This window comes from Nicotiana tomentosiformis, chromosome 2 (assembly GCF_000390325.3).
Source record: "Nicotiana tomentosiformis chromosome 2, ASM39032v3, whole genome shotgun sequence".
NCBI lineage: Eukaryota > Viridiplantae > Streptophyta > Magnoliopsida > Solanales > Solanaceae > Nicotiana > Nicotiana tomentosiformis.
Window position 1 is genome coordinate 129,018,333 of NC_090813.1, and position 25,477 is coordinate 129,043,809.

The 25,477-nt window shown below is 36.9% G+C and overlaps 1 protein-coding gene across 1 annotated transcript; it reads left to right on the forward strand.

Moving 5' to 3' along the window:
• The first annotated feature begins 7,215 nt into the window (after positions 1-7,215).
• On the forward strand, positions 7,216-9,237 carry LOC104114841 (uncharacterized). The gene is made up of 2 exons (XM_009625378.4): positions 7,216-7,462; positions 8,353-9,237. Exon 2 carries the CDS (start codon positions 8,395-8,397, stop codon positions 9,055-9,057), a length of 663 nt encoding a protein of 220 aa, XP_009623673.1. The 5' UTR covers positions 7,216-7,462; positions 8,353-8,394; the 3' UTR covers positions 9,058-9,237.
• Positions 9,238-25,477: the final 16,240 nt, after the last annotated feature.

The following is a 25,477-nucleotide window of genomic DNA, read 5'->3' on the forward strand; positions in this document are numbered from 1 at the left end:
CTATCGGTAGTGAATCTATCCGCCGATCGGAAACCTCCACCGCGTCTTTCGGTGCGTTCATAGGGCAAAAACCAACTCTTGAAGACTGCCGATCTGTGTGGAAATTATCTTTTTATTTCTCCTTATTCTTCTCCCAGTCCCGGCGCTTGGCCGACACCGGGAAAACGAGCTAGTCATCTTCAATTCTTATCTTTGATTCGTACCGGTTGTGAACATCCGCCCAAGTTGTTGCCTGAAACTAGAGCAAACTTTCTTTCAACTTCCGGGAAGCGTCGGAGCTTCTCGGAATCAAACCTTTGGTGAATGCTTCAGTAGCCCATTCATCCGGTACGACCGGTAGTAACATCCTTTCCTTCTAGAATCTGGTTACAAACTCCCGCAATAACTCGCACTCTCCTTGTGCGATCCTGAATATATAGGCTTTTCGGGCTTATACCTTTCTGTCCCTGACATGGGCCTTGATGAAAAAGTCTGCGAGCATCTCAAATGAGTCTATGGAATGCTCAGGCAAAAGCGAATACCACGTTAGGGCTCCCTTCGTAAGAGTCTCCCCGAAATTCTTCAGCAAAACTGACTCAATTTTGTGGGGGAGCTAAATTGTTCCCCTTTACCGCCATTGTATATGTGGTGATATGCTCATGAGGATCTGAAGTCCCATCATATTTCGGCACGTTTGGCATTTTAAATGCTTCGGGATCAATTCTGGTGCTGCGCTTGATTTGTACGATAATTATGTGTACTTTTTTGAGTCCGGCCCTTTCAGCACTGGTGGTGCCCTCAGGATTTGATCCATTTGGGCGTTCACTTCCCTCATAAACCGCATGGTTTCGATTTTAAAGGGATCGCTCTCGTTGTACAATCTGATCCGCTCCCCCCGGCCTCATCAAAGCTGACCTTGCCCTTTAAGGTGTTGTTGTCGGCCCTCTGCGTTGTTTGATTTATGGGAGCACCGGGAGGAACTGAACCTCGTCTATTCACGTTATTGGAAGCACCCGATAACGCATGCTTCAACTCTTTCATAACCTTATCATATTGTGTGAGATGGCTAAAAATAGCCTCTTGTTGCTCCTGCAAGACCCTTACTGCTTCGACAACATGATCTTCTCTAGCATCATTAGGAGTCGCCTTTCGAACAAGTCACAAATATCGTCTGTCGTGGACCGACGTGGCCTTATTCCCCGCACTGATTGAATCCTTGTGTTGAGATTGATTTTCTTGAGCCTCAAGGTTGTGTGTGTTGTTAACACCATTATTTGCCATTTTCTATGATTTTTTGCTAAGAACAAATAATCAAACGCGTTAGTAAAATAGGTAAGGACGAACTTAATTACACAACTGTCTAAACCCCACGGTGGGCGCCAAACTGTTTACCCATAAAACAGTACAGTTGAATTTATACGTGGTTTATAAACAGGTGAATTAATTTGATCCTAAAATAATAGACGAATTAGACAAAAATGTAAGACTTAGCTTTGAAATTGAAATGAAACAACAGATATCTTGATCCCGGGTGTAGAGCTACCGGGGCAATAAGAATATTATAAATAAGCAAGAAAGTAAAATGTTATTGAAATTTTGATAGAATATAGTGTATGCTTATCAGAGAATTCGTGTCATTTACAATGATAATAGAATTCACTATTTATAGATGCACCTAGGGAACACGGTCTTAGGATCATCCCCTCTTTAGTGACAATATGAGGGCCATTGAAGAATGTGTAACGGCAGACAGTGAATTCCATATTCCTTGTAACGGGCCGTGTACTCAATGTTATAGAATATTCCTTATTAAATGCTACCGGGTGACAAACATTTATTTCACCTTTATGAGTATCGTTCTTTCCTGTAACAAACGGGATCGTTGCCTCCGGATCCGGCTACCTTCTGTCTTTGGCTTCACATGTAACTTTCTTATGTGAACATTTAATATAAAAACGTTATATTAATTAATTAAGGATTCATGAGCACTATTACCCCTAGGTGTTATTTTTGTCTCACGTTGGTTTAGAAAATAAGTTGCCTTCTTTTATGATTTTTGACAAATTCATCTCATTTGAACTAACTTTTAGAATTGAATCAGTCAGAGTTTTATTTTCTTAATATCGTACCAAAGCTAGATCTACCCCTATTTTTAGTTAACCCACTGCCATGTTAAATTGTCCACACTCTGTATATTAATTTATTGTCTCCATTGCTTTTGGAAATTTTACCCGTAAGCTAACTTGTGATGTGAAGAGCAGGGGAAGGTGCTTTCTGCAAGATAAAAATTACTTCACATTTTTTGGATGCATTTGCTGCACCGTGGGACCATTGAGGATAATGCAACTTCAGTTGCTAAAATTTTGCTTTGACAATTCCAAAATTCAATATTGTGCTGCTAAAACAATTTTGACCATTATGGGGAAAAGCTGGAAATGAGTTGTAAGTAATTGAACATTTGTTTTTTATTTAAAAATAAATAAATTGCAATATAAATAATCAAAAGAAGGGAAAGCACCACCTACTGAGAAACATCAGTTGAGGCGAAGCCAAAGAAAATAGGAAAGATTATCTAGTGGATGTTCCCGAGCCATAACTTGTACCAAGATGTTTGAAGGTCACGCTTTCAGTATTGGGACTAGGGGTGTTCAAAATCGAACCGAAACCGAAAATCGAATCGAAACTGAAACTTAATGGCTTATTGGTATCGGTTTAACGGTTTAACGTACGGGAAACGGATTGAATTTTTTTTATTAACGGCTTATCGGTTTGGGGGCGGATTATTCAATTTTCTTAACGGATAATCCGTTAACCCGTTAAGAATATATATATATATAAAATTTATTAATATCCATATATATATTAAATAATCAAAAACCCTTTTTCGAGTACTCTATCTATTACTAATTTACTATTAGACATTTAGTTATAATTTACTATTCCAATTAGTTACTATTAGATAATTTTGATGTCATGTGTTATACCCAGTGTTCTCTTCTATTTCTTCTGATAGTTATAAGTTGTTAATAGGCTCATCCCCAGAGATGATTCTACTGGGAAATACGCTGGAATGTAGCTCTATATTTCTTCTATTTAGCTCTCTTCTTAGGTGCCATATTCTATAGACTGGAATGTAGTCTGTTGAGCATAGGAATTTTATTTTGAGTCACAGCGGTCAGCAAATAATCCGATAAACCGCCCGATAACCGCTCGATAAGAGCTAAACCGATACCAATCCGCCCGATATCTTATCGGGTGGCTAGCGGATTAATACATTTAAAAGCCGATAACCGATAAGTCAAACCGTTAAGAGTAAATAACCGTTCAATCCGCCCGATAAGCAGCCCTAATTGGGACAATAAGTTTTTGTTTTCGTTCAAATAAATATAGGGAAACAGCCAGGAGCCAACGTAAGCCACCCACTTGCCACAATCTTGGAAAAATATTTAGCTGTCTTGCAAATGGTTGCTAGACCTAGTTGAAACTCAAATGCTTCATTTGATTACGGTTACACTTACGACTTAAGTATTAGAAGAATAATTTCAGTATAAAATTCGATATTGCTTTATATGCATTTTGTTTGAGGTATAAGAAGTAACGATATAATTTTATGCCGCAATTTTAGTATTATTTTATACCATATTTGACATTGGATAACTTACAAGTATAAAATATTATAAAGATCAAAATAATCTTGAGTTCATGTTTTTGTTTTTCTTAAATTTAATAAGAATGTAATTGTAAGATACACCGTACATTTTGTTTTTAGTTAAGACAATAAACTAAACACTCGCAAAAGAAAAGCACGTGTTGGGATCGTTTGGTAGGAGTTATAAAAAAAAATAATGCAAGCATTAGCTCTGAGTATGATTGTCATGTCCTTTTTAATCAAGATTAATTGTCATGTCCTTTTTAATCTCGAGGCATTTAATCAGGAAAAGGAGGACATAGTAATTAAGTATAGACTCATAGCTTGATAAGATTTGAACCAAAGACCTTGTACGTGTTATATGAGTTCAAACAAAAATTAAAAAGAAGAATAATCAAGTGTTATAGAATATTCTCATATATCACAAAAAATAAAAGGGAAAATGATCAAGTATTACAGAACATTTTCATATATCTCACTGAGAGAATATGCATCAAAATATAAAGATTTGTTCCCTTTGCACATAATCCACAAATTCACTTGATGCTCATTGTAGTACAAGTTAAAATAGTAAATCTTAAATTCTCATAAAATAAGAAAAATAATGTGGTGTTAATTTTATTTAGTCATTCTTTGATTATTTTTTCCCCTCTTTTACTTAGTTTTGCTCTTAGTTTTTTATAAAGAAAGCATGCTATGCACTATTAAAAGCTTTACCAAGAAAATTATGATAATTTGTGTAGTTTTACGAGGTCGATTCACGTTTGTATAGCAAGCAACCCATCTGGTTTTTATTGTACTTCAATTTTGTTTCCAAAAGTCCTTATAATAAAAAAAGACAAAAAAAAGACAAAAAAATACAACAGCCTAGACTGCCTTGATTTTTTTGCTATGTTCCAGGTGGTATACGAAAAATTAGAGCCTTAACCAATCAAATTTCTAAAAACTATCACTATTCCGAGCTGAATTATTTTCATTTAACTTAATCAATTATCAGGGGATGATGTCTAATAATACAACATTCTTGCCTTAATTAAATAATAAGAATACACCCCAAACATGAATCTTTTATAGCGTCAATGGCTTGTTAATCACATCTTACATATTTTATACAGTGCATTTGATATGTGTTGTTATTGGCATATAACATTAGTTTATACACATGCATTATAGAGTTCGCCAAATAATTTATGTGCCATTATTTACGCGAAGAAGCTACTTCTCTATCTGAACATTCCCTCTGGTGAATATCTCTACCTCTAGATGTAAATTCAAATATTTTTGGGTTAAATTTATGAAAAACATAGATTACCTACCACAACCTTTTTATAGCAAAAACTGTTTCTAAATTGATTGCAGAAAATAAAAGTACGTACTAATACTTTTTTTTTTTTTTTTTAAATCTCAAATGGTAGTTTTGTTATTCTTCCGAGACGACGGAGTATGAAGTATGAGGCTGGTTTGATAAATGGAATTGGCCTGCTAAATTTTGAAGACATGATTCAAATATACAAAACAGCAAATGCTGGAGAAAAAAAACTGAATCCGACACTTTAGTTTGGGTCAACTACGAAACAAGGGTGTCTAAAGTTCATCTTTAGCGAGGTATATTTTAAGCAAAATATTGACATCCAAGTAGTTCTACAAAATTGTCATAAGCAAGTTTTTGCCTAAATAACTTTCGGGTTTTCATTCCAGTTTCTTAAATCTTTCAACAGACAGATACACAAACAATCTATTAATTAATAATTAAAAGAGAAAACTATGATTTTGGTGACTTAATTATTGGCAAATTCTAATTTTGGGCTCTCGTTTAATTAGACAAGTTTAACCTTCAACTAGTATAATTGTGGACTTCTGCGCCATAGTGATGTCTAGCAATCAAGAAGAAATAAAAAATCCTACTCCGCATTGATCGTCCTTCTTCATCTTATTTTTCACATGGAGTTTGGAGCCTGTGAAATGAAAATGTGTTCAATTGGATCTATTTTACGTCCATCTTAACCCAATCAAATCCATCCGTCACACTTCATATAGAAAGCCCACAATCCTATCTGAAACCCCGCCAACAAAAATACTCTTCTAGAGATTTTTACACAAATATCCGGTCATATTAATTATTTATTTTTTCTAGTCATATATAAATATTATATATTGATTATACACAATTATACATATATAATATATAAATTATACATAATATTATATATTCACCGAATATTTTTAGTTTAAGTGGTAAGGTGAGCGGCTATTTGGATTAATTCTTCATCTTCTTCCTTCTTCTTCTAATATATATAAAAATTCTGTTAATGGATATAGTGCACTGCTAAGGTTGGTGTCTGGCCAGCTTGTGTATATTTCTTGTTATTTTATCGAGTTATTGTAATTTATTACCAACAAAAGTATTGAATAACTCTACTTACAAAAGTGTAAGTCGAAGAAAAATATCATTTAATATTTTTGTCTTTATTGGTATTCAAAACCTTATATGATTTTCATGTATTTTATTACAAACAGATCATTTGACCCTAAAAAATTAAACATAAAAAACATCTTTTAGTAAAACAAATGTTTGCCTTAGGCTGAAATGCAAACTTTAGTTTTAGCAGTGACCTCAAAAGAAAAGGATATAATATATATCCTCCAAGAAAAGGCAACCCACCTCCCCCACCACCAAAGAAAAGAAAGAAAAAAGCTACATTCATCTGCAGGACTTTGAAGTATATATACTCCTTATGTATCAGTTTATACAATTTATTTGATTAGACGCAAAATTTAAGAAAGAAAAAATACTTTTGTAATTTGTGGGTGTTTGAAAACCATAGCATTTTATGATCATAAAAACATAAGAAAAAGAAAATTCAATTATGGTAAATATGTTGCTCATTCCTTCATGAGATAGAAAAACTAAATATGCTAAGAAAATCAGGACAAATACCTAACAATTCTCCCACTTGACCTGAATTTTCTAACAAAATAAACTTCATCCATCTACTTCACATAACCTTCAATAAGTCTCATCTCCAAATCTCTACAGCAAAGTTTCTCTCAATGTGAGTAGCATTCCGGTCAAATTTCTCAGACAAAAATCATGATTACTGTCAAATAGGTTGCGGCTATAACTAAACCCGTCAAGATGAACCTGTATTGAACCTCACTCTGATACCACTTGTTAGGATCGAAATAATTAGATGTCATCCGGAAGCTAGTAAAGCAAATCTTGAACGATGATAAATCAGATAACAAAAGAGAAATATACAAAAAGAGACACTAACAGTTAACGTGGTTCGGTCAATTGACTTACATCTACAGGTGGATATAAATAATCCATTATATAAAAAAGAATGCAAAAATATCGAGAGAATAACCTCACAAAGAGGCAAACACAAATAAGTGGCAAGCTAACACTTACCCAAAATTCTCCCCTTAAACTTAAATTATTTCTAAATATAAAAAAGTAATTATTTTCTTAACCGAATAAAAAAATATTCACACTTTAAATTGAAGGAATACTACAGCAAGCATTGCGTACTCCAAACAGTTGTTGGGTTTTAACTGGACTTAGAGAAAATTATGGGGCCCAAACAAAAGGTGGGGCTGAGCTGAAGTTAGGAGTGAAGCCCGTAGAAGATTCCTATTGACAGTGTCCTAAATTTTCTCCTAGGAAGCTTGACTTGTAGATTTCGAATGCGCGAAACACGTTTGATTTCAAAGCATGTAGAAAGCCCTAGAATCTTCTATTTGTGGTCAATGCTTTTATACATATTATTACTACCAAAAATCAGGAGAATGATTCCAGTTTGAAGCCATCAGCATTCTCGTTTTTCCAAATCGGTAAGTTTTACAATTCTTTTCTATTAATCATTCAATTTCACCTCATTCTTGAACTATTTTGCGTCAGTTCTTTGAATTTTATGTAAATCTTAATTTTTTAATTTGCATCTTATGTGATCTGATCTGAATTTAAGGCAATCGCAAGCTATAGCTCTTTCCTTTATCTGTATAGGAACATTTATAGTATTTCACAATTTATTAGGTTGAATTATGGTTATAGATAATTCAGCTTTACATCATTGTACAAGGGGCACGATTATAATTTAGGTTTTCTTGTTATGCGCCTAATTTCCCGTCCAAAAAGCTATTTTTAATTCAATTTCAGGGTTATAGCAATTAGTTGGATATTCGATTTAGGAAAATTGCCTTTACAAGTCACTTCAAACTTAGAGATTTTTTCAATGACTTAAGAAATGAAATAGAGGTGAAATTCTTCCTTTCTAGCTTGGTTGATCCATGATTTACCTTGCGTTTTTTCGTTTTCGAAAAATGTATGGATCAATTTCGATTCTTTCTTATTCTCTTGACTATTTTGTGAGTGTTTTTGCTTCAGCAAATTTCCAGGCTGTATATATGAATTGGAGTTAGTGATTTTATAGTTGTAATATATCATTTTAATTTAGTTTTTTTTTTTTCATTTTAATTGTATCATATGCTCAAGCAAAAGAAAAAAGTTCTCATTTTTAATTGTATTATGGTGGATATCATGTTTAAGGTTTCTGCTTTTTTATGGTGATCTGCTATTCATCCTGTTTATCTGGATTTTGCTAATCTCATTTGTAGTGCCTTTTGACTCTATTTTTTTTTTTTTTTTTTAAATTTTTATGTTGTGTGCGAGGAATGTTGGTTGCTGATATTGTAACTAATCCTGTGTTCCTCCTGATTGACAGGCGAAGTGCATATCTGTGTGCCAATAAGAGATATCGGGTGAAATGCAGAACTTAACTACCAGGGCATATGAGAGTTCTTCTTCCTCAGGAAATAGCAGCAATGATGCTGGTGATTTTGAATGTAACATCTGCTTTGACTTGGCACAAGACCCTATTGTGACACTTTGTGGTCACCTCTATTGTTGGCCATGTCTCTATAGATGGCTACGGCTTCACTCACAATCCCATGAATGTCCTGTTTGTAAGGCCTTTATACAAGAGGAGAAGTTAGTCCCTTTGTATGGTAGAGGGAGGACTTCAACTGATCCAAGATCGAAACCGATCCCTGGGGTTGAAATTCCTAGCAGGCCAGCAGGGCAAAGACCTGAAACAGCTCCTCCGCCAGTATCAAATGCTTTTCCTAATCTCGGTTTTGGTCATGTGGGAGGATTTTTTCCAGGAGCAACTGCTAGTTTTGGTAACTTTACAATGTCTGCTGGTTTTGGTGGGTTGTTTCCATCGTTGTTCAGTTTTCAGTTTCATGGATTTCCCAATCTAACTGCATTTGGTGCAACATCTAATTACCCATTTGGATATCCTCCTGCATATCGTCAGATGAATGTTCATAATGCTGCACGGCCAGCCCAAGGACAGGCAGATAACAATCTGAAGCTTATGTTCTTACTTGTTGGATTTCTTGTGTTCCTATGTTTGTTTAGTTACTGAATAAACTTTCCCTCTTCATCTCAGGCAGCTGGTTCCTGATACTAGTATTAATCATTCTTAATGGTTGTAAATATGTTGAACTTTTGCACTCATGATAAAGTTGCTACATAAAAAGGAACTGATGTGATTGGCGGATCCTGCACTTCGCATTTTCCGTGTAACATATTTTTTTCCCCTTAAGATGTGTGTGATAAGGAGTACGAGTGCTAACCTAGTTTTTCCTTTCCCTGCGGAAAAAAAGGTATTCAAGAAGCCTCTAGTCGAATATTTGATTTATATGTACATGCACCTTTTATTTTATACCTCATTCCCGGTTAGCCATTTTACCTTTTCTTTTCTTTTCTCAAGTTGGTGTTTCATACTAACGGGGCCAAGTGTAGCTCCTCTTGCGTGATAGTTGAATTCAGCAGTAGTGTATGATTTGCTGAAGGAATGAGTTATGAACTAATTATAATGGTGATTAGTGGGACAACAATTATGGCTTGTTTTCGTGTCTACATCGTTTTTGTGTATGTAGATTAAATGTGATTGTGAAGACTTCGCTGTGAAAGATGAAAAAAGTGTGGCACTTATGTATGTGGATTTTGCCGGCTAATATGTTGATACAGCACATGAAAAAAGGACTTCAGGTTTGGAGAATCTCTTGCTGCAATATTTGATGGCAATTCCTCCTTCAATGGCCTGATCCATAATAATTGACGTTTGTAAGCAAACTATATTCGTTTAACCATTACCAGTTTAGAGTAATAGCCTGTTTGGACAAGCTTTTTTTGGGCCAAAAGTTTTTTTTTAGCCAAAAGTATTTTTTCCAAAAATTAAGGTGTTTGGCCAAGCTTTTGGAAGGAAAAAAAGTGCTTTTGAAGAGAAACATGAGCAGTTTTGGAGAAGTAGAAAAAAATAGCTTCTCTCCAAAAGTACTTTTTTGAAAAATACTTTTGAGAAAAATACACTTAGAAGCAGTTTTTAAAAGCTTGGCCAAACACTAATTGCTGCTCAAAAGTGATTTTCAAATTAATTAGCCAAACACAAACTGTTTCTTATCAAATGTACCTTTAGAGAGAAGCACTTTTGAAAAAAAATACTTCTCCAAATAAACTGATTATTGCAGCTCGGCCAAAGAGGCTATAGGAAGTAATCTGCAACGGGTTGTTGTACTTAACAAGTCTTGAAGTAGCATTTTTATCTTTATAATAATTATATTATCTGGAATACGAGAGACACAACTAAACTTTATAAACCAATGGATTTGAGCTTTCTTAATGTATACGGTCAAAATCGAGTTCGGCCTTTGAACGACTGGTCGAGATGGGAACATAATGGACCGAAGAGCATCTTTATAATATCGGGATGAGATCCGAAGCCAGGTTACCGAGCTTCGAATTTCAGGGACCGATCAATACCGAGCTCGAAGTCATTATCGAGTTCGAATCCAAAATCGAACTATGATGCGAAGCGACGTTATCGAGCTTAAGAGTCAAAAACCGATCAATACTGAGCCCGAATTAATACCGGGCTCCGAGTCAAAATCGAGCTCGAGTCAATATCGAGCTCATAGACAAGAGCCGTTACAGCCGCACTAAGAAAGGAAATCTTGGTGAAAATTAGAGAAAAACTGATTTATCATGGGTTCCCCACTATGTATTTTTAATTATATCCAAAGTAGGATCCCTCCACTATAATATAGATGCCTATTATTCCTGTAAAAGGGCATCTATCAAGTGATTCATACACTGTAACTAAAATACTGTTGATACATACCTATATTGGAAGATTATCCTTTGGAGCTTCACACATTATTTTATCTTGCTTGTTCATAAATTATTCTCTTTTCAACTTTGCTTATTTTTCATCCTTTACAGTTAATATTTGATATTTTTATTTTCCTTTACGATTCATGTCAAGTTATACCACGTATCCTTAGAACTACATACATATTCAACTCTATCCGTTTTTCGGGTAAACAGTTTGGCGCCCACCGTGGGGCTAAGGATAACAGTGGTTATTTGATACGAATCTGAAAAATACATCTTTTTACGCTTGTTTTCGGAAGTGTCTTTGATTTCGGATTAGGAACAACGATATCTCAATTAAATGGCCTTACTTATCGACAACGAAGCTGGCCTTCAAGGTGAGAACAACAACTTGACGTCCAGGGCCGAAAGGCCGCTTGTCGACGCCGTTGGAGCTCGAGTCGAAGTGCCATCAGACGTTAATTCGCATGTGGCGATTGAGGCAAACCTACGTTCTGAACCTGAAAAAAGCATTCATGGTGGTACTCGATATGCAACTCGAAATACCCATAACGTTGAGGAAAACGGAATCAGTTTGCGTATGATTTTTGAAATATTGCAAGCTCAAAAGGCAACAATAGCTCAGTTGCAGAGTCAAACCCAGATACCGAGCAGGCCGGAGCCCAGTCCATCCCGAGAAATCACCCACAGAACGGAACCAGCTATAGTAAGGTCAAATGAGCGAGAGTCGGGGACTAATCCCGACATTTCGAAGATGTTCGAAGAACTGACCAAACGAATAGAATTAGGAGAAAGGAGGATCGAGGCAAACGACAAAAAATGGAAACATATAACTCCAGGGTTGATTAGATCCCGGGGGAACCACCGATATTGAAGGGCTTAGATTCCAAAAAATTTGTACAAAAGCCTTTCCCCCCAAGCGCGACTCCTAAACCGATCCCAAAGAAGTTTCGCATGCCCGAGATTCCTAAATATAATAGAACGACCGATCACAACGAACATGTCATCTCTTACACATGTGCCATCAAAGGGAACGATCTAGAGGACGATGAGATCGAATCTGTATTATTGAAAAAATTCGGTGAAACCCTGTCAAAGGGAGCAATGATATGGTATCATAATTTACCGTCTAACTCTATTGATTCTTTTGCTATGCTTGCAGATTCTTTCATAAAAGCGCATGCTGGGGCCATAAAGGTCGAGACTAGGGAGTCGGATCTATTCAAGGTAAGACAAAAGGATAACGAGATGCTAAGAGAATTCGTATCTCGTTTCCAAATGGAGCGAATGGATCTACCATCAGTCACTGACGATTGGGCTGTACAAGCTTTCACTCAAGGAATGAACGAGCGGAGCTCGATGGCTTCACGATAGTTGAAGCAGAATATGATCGAGTACCGGCTATTACTTAGGCCGATGTACACAATCGATATCAATCGAAGATCAGAGTTGAAGACGTCCAGTTGGGTTCTGGGTCCGTTATTAAAGGGATACCAACCGAGAACAAAGGCTGATCAGAGACCTATACCGGCCGTATAGTATAAATCCTACAGCCATTGATCGCGCTAACTTAGAACAATTCGACAGTATCCAATGCCTCTTTTCAATCAACCTCGAATACTGGGGGGCATTACCGTCGAATATATCAAGTTATATCAAAGTTCGATCATCAAATTCAATGCAAAGAAGTTATTTCACGACAACAGGGTTTCGATAGGAAATATTGTAAGAGCCAAATGGTATTGTAAGAGCCAAATGGTCAAAACGAACCATGCTCGTGTAGTTAACTCGATCCCTAGTACAAAAGCATAAACACATGTATAATGACAGAGAAAATTCTCCTTTACCGATATCTCATATCTCAGAATCCATCCCTTATTTTGTGATCTATTATGCAAACAGGCTCAAGGACCGACCATTACCCCATAAATCGAGGACTGCCAAACCGAAAAATCAACGATATCAAGCCCCACATAAAGCCTACGGGCTACATTACTTCGAGTTTGAGCAATCACTCACTCGACTACTAAGCCTACAGGCTACATTACTTCGAGTTCGAGCAATCACTCACTCGACTACTAAGCCTAAGGGCTAATCTTATTTCGAGTTCGAGCAATCACTCACTCGACCATAAAGCCTACGGGCTGCATCACTTCGAGTTCGAGCAATCACTCACTCGACTACTAAGTCAATGGGCTACATTACTTCGAGTTCGAGCAAAAACTCACTCGACTACTAAGCCTACGAGCTACATTACTTCGAGTTTGAGCAATCACTCACTCGAATACTAAGCCTAAGGGCTAATCTTATTTCGAGTTAAAGCAAGCACTCACTCGACCATTAAGCCTAAGGGCTACGTCATTTCGAGTTCGAGCAATCACTCACTCGAGGACTATCTGCGAAGCCCAAGGGATACCTTATTTCGAGTTCGAGTAAACACTCACTCGACTACTAAGCCTACAGGCTATATTACTTCGAGTTCAAGCAATCACTCACTTGACTACTAAGCCTACGGGCTACATTACTTCGAGTTCGAGCAATCACTCACTCGACTACTAAGCCTACGGGATACATTACTTCGAGTTCGAGAATTCACTCACTCGACCATAAAGCCTAAGGGATACCCCAACTCGAGTTCGAGCAACCATTCTCACTCGAGGACTATCTACGAAGCCCAAGGGCTACCTTATTTTGAGTTCGAGTAAACACTCACTCGACTGCTAAGCCTACGGGCTACATTACTTCGAGTTCGAGCAATCACTCACTCAACTACTAAGCCTACGAGCTATATTACTTTGAGTTCGAGCAACCACTCACTCGACCATAAAGCCTACGGGCTATATCACTTCGAGTTAGAGCAATCACTCACTCGACTACTAAGCCTAAGGGCTACGTCATTTTGAGTTTGACAAATCACTTACTCGACTACTAAGCCTAAGGTCTAATCTTATTTCGAGTTCGAGCAAGCACTCACTTGACCATTAAGCCTAAGGGCTACCTTAATTCGAGTTCGAGCAAAGAACTCACTCGACTAATAAAGCCCACGGGCTACCTTACTTGGATTTTGAGCAAAGCACTTTCTTCGAGTTCGAGCAATCACTCACTTGACTATTAAGCCTACAGGCAGCCTTACTTCGAGTTTGAGCAAAGCACTCACTCGACTAATAAAGCCTACGGGCTACCTTCCTTCGAGTTCGAGCAAAGCACTCACTAGACTAATAAAGCCTACGGGCTACCTTACTTCGAGTTCGAGCAAAGCACTCACTCGACTAATAAAGCCTACGGTCTACCTTCCTTCGAGTTTGAGAAAGCACTCACTCGACTAATAAAGCCTATGGGCTACCTTCTTTCGAGTTCGAGCAATCACTCACTCGACTATTAAGCCTACGGGCTATCTTACTTCGAGTTCGATCAAAGCACTCACTCGACTAATAAAGCCTATGGGCTACCTTACTTCTAGTTCGAGCAAATCACTCACTCGACTAATAAAGCCTATGGGCTACCTTTCTTCGAGTTCGAGCAATCACTCACTCGACTATAAAGCCTACGGACTACCTTTCTTCGAATTCAAGCAATCACTCACTTGACTACTAAGCCTAAGGGCTAACACGATTATTCTATGTTCGATCAAATTGCCTAAAGGCATGACTGAAACAAAGTTTTCATAAGGCATAACTGAAACAAAGTTTTCACAAGGCAGAATATGAAACAAAGACAAATCGGGAAAAGAAAAGATCTTCATATATATGAGTATTTACAAGGTCCGATCAGGACCCTACACAAAAAAGATCAAAAACAAAAAACCCTAAGGTTCCTGATTATCTCCGGGAGAAGCCTCTTCTCCATCGAGCTCCTCCCCTCTCTCAAACCCACTCTTGCTCGCATCATCATCATCATCGGAAGCCAAGGCTTCAGCATCGTCTTTGAGCTCTTTAGCCCTTTTTATCTCTTCGGTGAGATCGAAACATCGAGCATGGATCTCTTCGAGGGTCACCCTTCGAGATTGGCATTTGGCAAGTTCAGCAACCCAATGTGTTCGAGTTTTAGGGGTCTTGGCTGCCTCTCTTGCTTGTACCTGAGCAGCTTCAGCATCGGCCCGATAGATGGCACGGATGCATCCACATTGGACTTTGCTTTTTCGGCGTCAGATTAGGCCTTGGTAAGTTCGAAGGCCAACCAAGCCACGAGCTTTTCTATTTATCTTGCTTGAACCGAGCTCTTCTCCTTCATGATTTGAAGTTGGTTTTCGACCGATGATAATTGGGCTCGAGGAATTTCTTTTTCTACGGCAAGACGGTCCATGACATCTTTCCATCCCAAGGTCTCCGCCCTTATCATATAGACCTCCTTACGAAGCTTCCTAATCACCTGAAGATTCTGCTGCAGCTGTGAGATCGAAATATTAGCCATCGTTCCAGAATCGAGCACATGGGCTTTTAAGATTATCATTACCTTCTCGGTCAGGTCGGTCTGATCTTGATGAGCCTTGGCCAATTCAGCTCGGAGGTCCTTGATTTCTTCTTCCCTTTGCCCGAAGCGGAGTCTAAGGGCATTCCTCTCCTCCGTGACCCGTCGTAGGTCGGCCTCGTACCGACGTAGCTCAGCTCGAGACCGAGAACATGCTTCTCGATGAACCGTTGCGGCCTACGAAGAAAGAAGAAAAGAAGTAGAAAAGAATATCAAACATAAAAGTGGTATTAACGAAGGGAGTTAGAACTTACCCAATTCAGAGCTTGGTGCACTTCACAGAAAAGGCCCAACACATCACTAGGGCCAGCAACATCCTTGACACCAGTAAACAAATCACGGAAGGGGTCCTCCCCTTCATGAGACCGGTCTACCTCGAGGGCCCCCCAAATCTTGGGCTTCCCGAATCGTCCCTTCGTAAAACGCAGTGAGAGTGGGCGAGTCTCCAATTACTATTGCCCCAAGAGATTCTCTTGGGGCTTTCTCCTCAGTTCGGAGAGCTTCAGGACCGGCCCCTTCAGATATACCCACTGTTTGTTGACTTCGGTGGGAAGCATCCTCGATCTCTAATGAATCGGGTACTCTGCCCGAATCTTTCTCCGATATCCCCTTAGTTCGAGGCGGAGCTTCATAAACCACCATCGATCCAGCTTCCTTTGGGGGCATCGATGGTTTTCTTAACTCGGGCCACCAGTACGGACACATCTTCTTCTTCTTCTTCTTCTTCTTCTTCTTCTTCTTCTTCCTTCTTCTTCTTCTCCTCCTCCTCCTCCTCCTCCTCCTCCTCCTCCTCCCTTAGACACCGAACAGATTCCTCGGTCAGAGGGATAATTTTCCTCTTCGACTTACGAGCCGTACTTGTCTTGGGTTCTGGATCCTTGGAAGTGGTAGCCCTTTTTCTCTTATTGTCCTTCGTTGGTTTCAGAACCGGTGCTGAAGTCTCTTCCTCATCAGACAGAGGCCTCATTACCGCATCTTTGCCCAAGCCTACACACAAGAAAATTGGTTAAGTATATGGAAAACATTCTGTTCGAACCAACAAAGGCATGAGAAAGAGGCTTACCATGATTTTTGGCCTTCCATCGGCCCTTTGACAAATTACGCCACGAGCGCTCGACATAAATAGAGGTCAAAGCCAGGGCCTGTACCCAACTCTTAAGGTCGTGAACAATACCGGACATCCAAGAAACCGCTATATCACGAAAATGATATCGGTGAGAAAGAAACGAAGGAGCAAAACAATAAGAGCTAACAGTCGAAATATACTTACCCTTCATGTTCCACTCCTCAGGGAATGACATTTGCTCGGTCGGGATCAGATCGGAGGTATTCACTCGAACGAACCTGCCCATCCAACCCCGGTTCTTGTCCTCGTCTATTTTCGAGAAGAGTCGTTTGTTAGCCCGACACTGGAGTTTTATTAACCCACCTCGATAGAGGCGGGGGCTGTACAGTCTGATAAGATGGTCGAGGGTAAAAGGCATCCCCTCGATCTTGTTCAGAAAAAAACGGATCAGAATAATGATCCACCAAAAAGAAGGATGGATTTTGCCTAGGGTTATTTGGTATTGGCATCAAAAATCGATAACGATAAGGTCGAGGGGGGCCAATGTGAAAGGGTAAGTATACACGCTTAAAAACCCTTTCACATAAGTAGTAATATCTTCTTCGGGTGCCGGGATTATCACTTCTTTTTTCTCCCAGTTACAATCTTTTCTCAGTTGCTCGAGATGTCCTTTAGTTATCGAGCACATATACCTCGATACTGATTCACATCGACTTGAACCGACGAGGCTTTATCGACCTTAAAATCGAAGGTAAGAACACACACCCCAGGAACACACTCCTCAGGCCGTGGTTCCACCGATGTTTTAACGGCGGCAGACTATGAAGAAGAAACGTTTTCTTTGTGAAGAACATTTTTTGATATTTTTGCCATTTTGGATTTAAAGATCGAAAAAGGAAGGAGATAATAAAGATCTAATGTTTTAAATAAAGATTTTGCAGTAAAAATCATAGAAGAAAGATTTTGCAGTGAAAAATCACAGATTTACAAATGAACTCAGAGGATACAAGAAAGAACTTTAGAAAATTTGGAGAGTGGAGATGTAAAAGTGATAAATGGTAAAGAAAGGGGCTATTTATAGATTGAGTAACATTGGTTCAGTATCAACAGTGGCTGACCATCGTCTGACACGCATTAAATGCCTTGGTAAACTGAACCGACGGGACAGCTATCACGTACGTCATGATCGGGCTCGATGTTAACGTCAGTATATATCTAATCATACCATTGGAAAATGATGTCGTTTCTCGCTACATCCTTCCCGAGAAACAAGGTGACTATCTGTATACGGTCAAAACCGAGTTCGGCCTTCGAACGACTGGTCGAGATGGGAACATAATGGACCGAAGAGCGTCTTCATAATATCGGGATGAGATCCGAAGCCAGGTTACCGAGCTTCAAGTTTCAGGGACCGATCAATATCGAGCTCGAAGTCATTATCGAGCTCGAATCCAAAATCGAACTATGATGCAAAGCGACGTTATCGAGCTTAAGAGTCAAAGACCGACCAATACTGAGCCCGAATTAATACCAGGCCCCGAGTCAATATCGAGCTCATAGACAAGAGCCGTTACAGCCGCACTAAGAAAGGGAATCTTGGTGGAAATTAGGGAAAAACTGATTTATCATAGGTTTCCACTATGTATTTTTAATTATATTTATATCCAAAGTAGGATCCCTCCACTATAATAGGGATGTCTATTATTCCTGTAAAAGGGCATCTATCAAGTAATTCATACACTGTAACTAAAATACTGTTGATACATACCTATATTGGAAGATTATCCTTTGGAGTTTCATACATTATTTTATCTTGCTTGTTCATAAATCATTCTCTTTTCAACTTTGCTTATTTTTCATCCTTTACAGTCAATATTTGATATTTTTATTTCCCTTCACGATTCATGTTAAATTATACCACGTATCCTTAGAACAACATACAAATTTAACTCTATCCGTTTTTCGGATAAACACTTAACCTTTTCAAGGAGGAAAAGTTGTGGATAAGAAAGTTATGGTGACGTTTGAAAATTAAAGAATCTGCTAGAGGTATTATAGTTGGTACTAATACCATCATGCTCTTACGTTAAGTTGTTTGTCCCTTATAATTATGTTCAATCGTGAATATTCGAAATGGGCATTGTGGCCGGCAAATTACTGTTTGCGTCAGTATTTTAAAAGGCATTTTTGTAACTCGTTCGGGGCTCGCCCTTGGGCGGGGCACTTGCAAAACGTTCTGGGGCTCATGTATGGGGCTTAGTTCTGTGAGGCTTACGCCCCAAGTGTCTGACCGTGCGCCCTAAACACGCCTAACGCCTAATGCCTAGGGCTCGCCTAACAGTTCTAACGCAAATCACATGTCGAATTTTCTAATTAATATCGTTGAGCTTCAAAATTCTTTAACAAATTAATGATAAAAGTTCTATTCATCGATAGAAATATGAAGATTGAGCATAACTCTAATAATGAAACATAGTATTGCGAATTTATATCTTCACTTGTTATTGGTCGTGTCTTAGTTCATTTGTCCCTCCTTGTTATACACTTTTATTAATTTGATATCTTAAACTAATTTGTATTTATTCATGAAGGAGTAATATTTTAATTAGCGTACTAATAAGATTTTATTAATTATTTACTTTTAGAAAAGTAAAATGCGGAGTTTGATCATTTTTTTAAAGAAATTGTAAGTTTTTAATTATTTGAAAGTTAAAAACGTTATACGTGATTTGTATGCATTAGTTATACTTAAGAATCATACTAGATATTTTTTTTCTATGAGTTCCTTTAATTTTCTTTTAATTTTTAACTTTTAATTTTTTTGTGTGTGTTATTATGTTATTTTATTAATTTATAAATTAAAATTTTTAAAGATCCATGGGGCTTACGCCCCCCTCCCCCCAGGCTTACGCCTCGCCCCATATTAAGTAAAACGCCCCACCTCAAGCCCCCGCCTTTTAAAACATTGCTTATAAGTAGCGTATAATAGATTGTTTGACTAGTTTTTTGTAAGGATGAAGCGCGCGCGCGCGCGCGCGTACACACACACACACACACACATACACACACTATATATATATATATATATATATATATATATCACATATATATATCACATATTTATAGTTTTCTTCAATTTTTATGCAATTTTACCTGTTTATAAATATTTACTATCATTATATTATTTTATAAATTATTAAAAATTAAATACCTATGGGGCTTACGCCCCGTGCCTCGGGGCTTACGCCTCGTTGAGGCATATGTAAAATGCCCCGCCTTACGCCCCACGCCTTTTAAAACACTGGTTTGCGTTGAAGCACGATCTAAGTCGAGTTGAAGTAGGTCTACAATGAGCTATAAGGTACATGTCAAATTGGTGTAGTAGCGGACATGTCCCTATTAAGTATTAACTAATAAAGAAAATAGACCTAGGACCTAACTCTGCCCCAAAGGCTAAGGATTGTGCCAAACTCAACCCCAAAAGCTAAGGATTATGTCAACGCCACATAAGGAGATGAATGACCTTCCACACCCATCCGATGTGGGCCTCAACACCTACTACTACTTAGAGGTGTTCAAATCGAACCGGAAAACCGCACCAAATCGAAAAGTCAAACCAAACCGATTAAAAAACCGACTAGGTTTGGTTTGATTTGGTTTCGTATTGAGCAAAAAAATCCGAATCAAACTGACATATAAATATATAATTTTTTTTATATATACTTTAAGACTTTATCTAGAGTTTTGTTTAAAAAATGTCTAGAAATATTTAGGATCGTCTCATGAGATGTAATATTTAATTGAACTACAAAGTGCATTCATTTTTATTTGCTTTAAATAATGAGTTGTATCACTTTCTTATTAAGTGTCACTGAAATGTGTCAATCATCTCTTTATTTTTTCATATTCATTAAGATTTCTTATATCTTTTTCTAATTTGAAGTGGTATTTCGATTTTCGATAATTTAAAATTACATAGAAACATGTCATTATTTAAGTCTTATATAAATTTTTATGTTTAATTATTAAATTTAGTTAATCTTGAAAGCGTACATCAACGAGAAAATTATTGTTAGATGACTAAGAAAATAAACCATCATGTCTTACTAAAAAAATATTTTCCATAAGAATACTTTAATAGATCATATGTATGTTAATTTTTTAATATTTTTAGTAAACATATATTGACTTATCAAGACTTTATCTATAACTTTAATAAAGTAAGATTGAAATAATATTCATGTAACAAAAAAACCCGAAAACCCAACAAAATCCGACAAAACCGAACCAATCAAAACCGATAAAATTGGTTTGACTTGGTTTTGATAAAATTCGAATCAACCCGGTCTATGTACACCCCTACATTACTACTATTGAGGGCCTAGGACTTTAGCGCGAACTATGGTTGTCCAACGGGAAGGGATGAGACGGGACGGGACGGGACGTGACAGAATTAACGGGACGGGATGGGACAAACGGGACGAAACGGTAGGCCCATCCCGTCCCGCTAACAAACGGGATGAGACGGGACGGGTTCGCGGGCCTTAAGTACCGTTTTAAAAAAATATATATTTAAGCATTGAGTTTGAAAACCGCTATTCTTTTGACAATGACTAAATTTTTAAAGTTTGCAACCGCTAGTTTTTTGAGTTATTTAATAAATTTAAAAATTAAACGGAAATTAGGAAACTAAGTAAAGAATTATAAAATATTAAACAAAAGACTTGTAATGAAATATTCTAGTAATTATAAATTTATAATAGAGTTATAATTTATTTAATATAATTTCAAGCCATTAAGTAACTAAGTAAGAGTGTAAGACAATTCATAAAAACAATTCAGCGCTTAAACTTTTTTATTTTATTAATAGAACGTTCAAATCTCACAAATACAAATATAATTCTTTTGAATAGCACCTAATCTACGCAGCCACCTTCTAGGAAGGGTTCTGTTTGAATTAGGCCTCTTAGTAGCCAATTACAAATTATCATACTAATATTTGTAAGCTCCTATATAACTTCGTTGTAACTTATCTATAATTTCTCTCGGACATTGTTCTGGAATTGGCAATGTTGATTGATGTTCCATGAGTTCCATGCCGTCATAACTCCCGGTGCTAAGTATCTCATTGTATTCTTCTTCTTTCCTAGTTTCACCATTTGTTGTTTTCATAGATTTATATTTATCAAACATTGATCTAACATAAGAATATATGTTAGCTTGGCAGTCTTCGAGAGATGGTTGTTCATTTTCTTGAATTGCTAAATTCTCATAAATTTTACGAACAAATCCATTTGCACCTCTTAATTTTAAAGATGGGTTAAGTATAGTAGAAATTAAATAAACTTGGGGAATAGGAAAAAAATACTTTTTAAATTTTGCAATTATTTCATTAATGGCCGGTGCATAAGTTGGATTAATTTTGCAATCATTTCATTAAGCTAGTTGATGCAGTTGTGTTACCACTTAGCAGAAGCATTATCTAAGGTGATAGTTAAAATTTTATCAATTAGTCCATAAAAATCAATAATTTGTAGAACAATAGTTGCAATATATGCTCCACTGTGTTTTGAATCAACAAATTTAAAACTAATAATACGATTTTGCATGTTCCAGTGATGATTAACCCAATGACATGTAACAGTTAAATAATCACAACCATTAGGACTACGACCTATATCAGATGTGATAGACACTTTACAATCTAAGTGAAACAATGCACAACGAATATACTGAAAATATTCGTTTTGAAATTTAAAAACATCATTTCTAACCGTGGTCTTAGGAAAACCTTGAAAAGCAGGATTACAAGTTTCTTGTATATAATGCACAAAAAAAAAATAGGACGCGGGACAGGCATGATGGGAAGGGACGGGATGGGACGGGACGGGACAGGATGGGACGGGATGGAACGGGACAGGCGGGACGGGACGAAACAGGACGGGACAAACGGGACGAAATAGCCATCCCGTCCCATTCCATGTCCCGTTTAACATGGGCCCATCCCGTTTAGAATTAAGTGGGACAGAACGGAACGGGACGGAACGAAACGGCCCGTCCCGTTGGACAGCCTTAGCGCGAACTGATATTTCATGCGAGGATAACAAGATGAGTAGAAGGAAGTGAAATAGGGGAACATTTATGATGATTCTTGAACATCAAGAAGGTTTTTTCATCTCTCTTTTGCTATCGATCCCAGCAGAATTCCAGAGTTTACGATGCAGCAATAAATGATTTTATAAGGAAGCTGTTACGTGTTCTTCTGTGTACAGTCGCGCGTGTCGGAGACACAACTGTGACAACGTGTATGGCTCCTTGTTTGCTGTCGGCAACGATCCAATGCTAATTGAGTAATTGACAACACCATATATCCTATGTGTTCCGATTTCAATAATTTCCATTCCCTGATTAATAAGTAACTAGTGTTGATTACGTTCGTTTGAATTTCATGTCATCAAACTATTGTTGTTCAGTTGGACTTCTCGCTCCTCCATTAACCCAATAAAGAAAAGAAAACTATGTTCAATAACAACTGAAAGAAAAATATTGAACCAAGAGTTTCCTATTTATGTGGCAGTATATGCACCGTACTAATAAAAATTAAGGAAATTGATTCACCATTGGTAACATTTATCCATCAAATTGATAGTAACACTTGGGTAAATTATTAAACTTATGATGAATTATACTGTCTAATTTTATTTTAAAATGAGCTTAAATTTTTATAGAATCCGAGTTTGATAATTATTTTGTTTTAATCAGATCTTAAATTCTGCTGAATTGCATCAAATATATTACTCCCTCCGTTTCAAATTAGATGAGCCAGTTTGACTCGGCATGGAGTTTTAAGAAGAAAAAAAAAGACTTTTAAAATTTGTGGTCTTAAAAGCTTAAGGGGTAAAAACTTTGTGAGCCATTGACATTTGTGTGGTTATAAAAACTTTTAATTAAGGGTAAAATGAATAGTTTAAAGTTGATTTTTTTCCAATTATAGAAATGTGTCATTCTTATGGGAATAGACTAATAAAGAAGTGTGTCATCTAAATTGAGAAGGGAGTATCAATTATAATGTGAAATGAGAATCGTAAAACTTCTCTTGTTCTTTTATGACACTTGATAAGAAGATGTGAAGGTCGAGTATTAGAGTTGTAGGTTAGGATGTAGTTGAGTCTTGACTTACTTCGTACTATTGTGGGACTAGCCATGTAGGATTTTTGTTTAAGATAGCTAGTGATAATGTTGTGTTTTACTATTTCGCTTTTCAGTGCATGTCCTATTTACTAGCTATCGCTTTTGCTTTGCATATTTCTTCTGCATTTCATGGTGTTCCTATTTTTCCTATGATTATTGTGGCGATACTAGTATTGTCTCCTTTTGTCCTTTTTTCTTTTTGTTTTCTTGAGCCGAGGGTCTTTCGAAAACAGCCTCTCTACTCTTTTAGGGTAGGGGTAAAGTCTGCATATACACTACCCTCCTCATACCCCTTAGTGGGAGTTGTTGTTTCGACAAACGAAGTGAATATAAAAGCAGGAAAAACAAACAACTGAGAGACCCAAAACGATCCGTTAAAAGAGCTACAGTAGAGGCTTAAAGAACATGTGAAGGGCACATGCTATTTCAATCATTTGTTCATCATCCTCGCAATCGCCAATAAATGGCCCTATTTTTAAACAACTCATTCATTATAGTTCTGATAATTTTTCATGTGTGAATATACCTTTGTCAATAAGTGGTAACATGGGTCTAACTTGCCAGAATAAAGTGTTGATAGAAAGGGTTTTGTGGTTGAGAATTGATCTTTCTTCAGATTGTTGTTCCCTCAATTATTAAGGAGATTTATTCTTGGGTTGCTTTCTCTTAACGAATTAAAGTTATATGTTAAAATTTCTTATACGATTAGTGTCATTTATTTTTTTTTATAAAAGATTAGTAACCGTTTGTATTAAATGACCAATTTCAGCTTAGCATAAGCACAAACATCTCACTAAATGGTCATACAACTATATAGAGTGCAACATATAATTTCAGCTGATGACGAACATAAAAATCTTGTTCTATATGTGGTGTCAAATAAATGGGGCTAACATTTCAGCATTTAATTAAAAGCGTTTGGTCACATCACACATGGTTTGAAAAGGTGAATATGGCCCTATTAATGACTTACTTTCCTCACTGGTAGTTTCTAGCTTCTTTCTATCATGATATTGACTATTTAACCAGATGTTTGGACGTGTGGATCCCCTTTATATCTCGCATGTCAAGTTACTTTATTCATTAGATATTCGCCAAGTGATGCTTCAATATTAATTGATTAAAGGTAGATGGAGTAAGCTTGTAAGCCATGCGTAATTTTATATATATATATATATATATATATATATATATATATATATATATATATATATATATATATATATGTTTACCGAAAAACGGATAGAGTTGAATTTATACGTAGTTTTAAGGATACGTGATATAAATTGATACAATTGGGAAAGATATGTAAATAAATATCGAAATTAGTTGTAAAAGAAATGAATGCAAACCAAATGAACTAGTTAACCTAAGCCATCAAGTTTTATCACCTTCAAATTGAGTGAAGAATGATTGGTAAAAGAAACAATATGACTAAATATCAAAAGCCAAAAAATGATAGTATTTGCTCTCTTTTTTGTATATCTCCAAAATGAATTTCTCCTTCTACAAATGATAACAACTCTTAATATAGTGGGGGAATCCCATTTTGGATATAATTAAAAATATATTGTGGGGATCCCATGATAGATTAATTAATTAACTTTTCCTTGATTCAAACCGTGATTTCTCCCGAGATTCTCCCTCTAATTGCGGCTACAACGACTTTTTTGTTTCTTGGCTCGATCTCGATCTTGACCGATCTCGATCCTGATTGGTTTCTGGGGCTTGAGCTCGATCTTGACCGATCTCTATTTATTCGACCTCAATGTCTCGAGCTCGATCTTGGCCGATCTCGATCTAGATTGGTTTTTGGGACTCGAGCTCGACAACCAAATTCTGTCTCATGGCTCGATATATATATGACTATATATATATATATATATATATATATATATATATATATATATATATATATATATGCTAAAAGTCTGATGAAATCTCA

Bases quoted from the DNA above. Each gene is read 5' to 3' on its own strand.
- LOC104114841 (XM_009625378.4), top strand. From the start codon at position 8,395: ATGCAGAACTTAACTACCAGGGCATATGAGAGTTCTTCTTCCTCAGGA.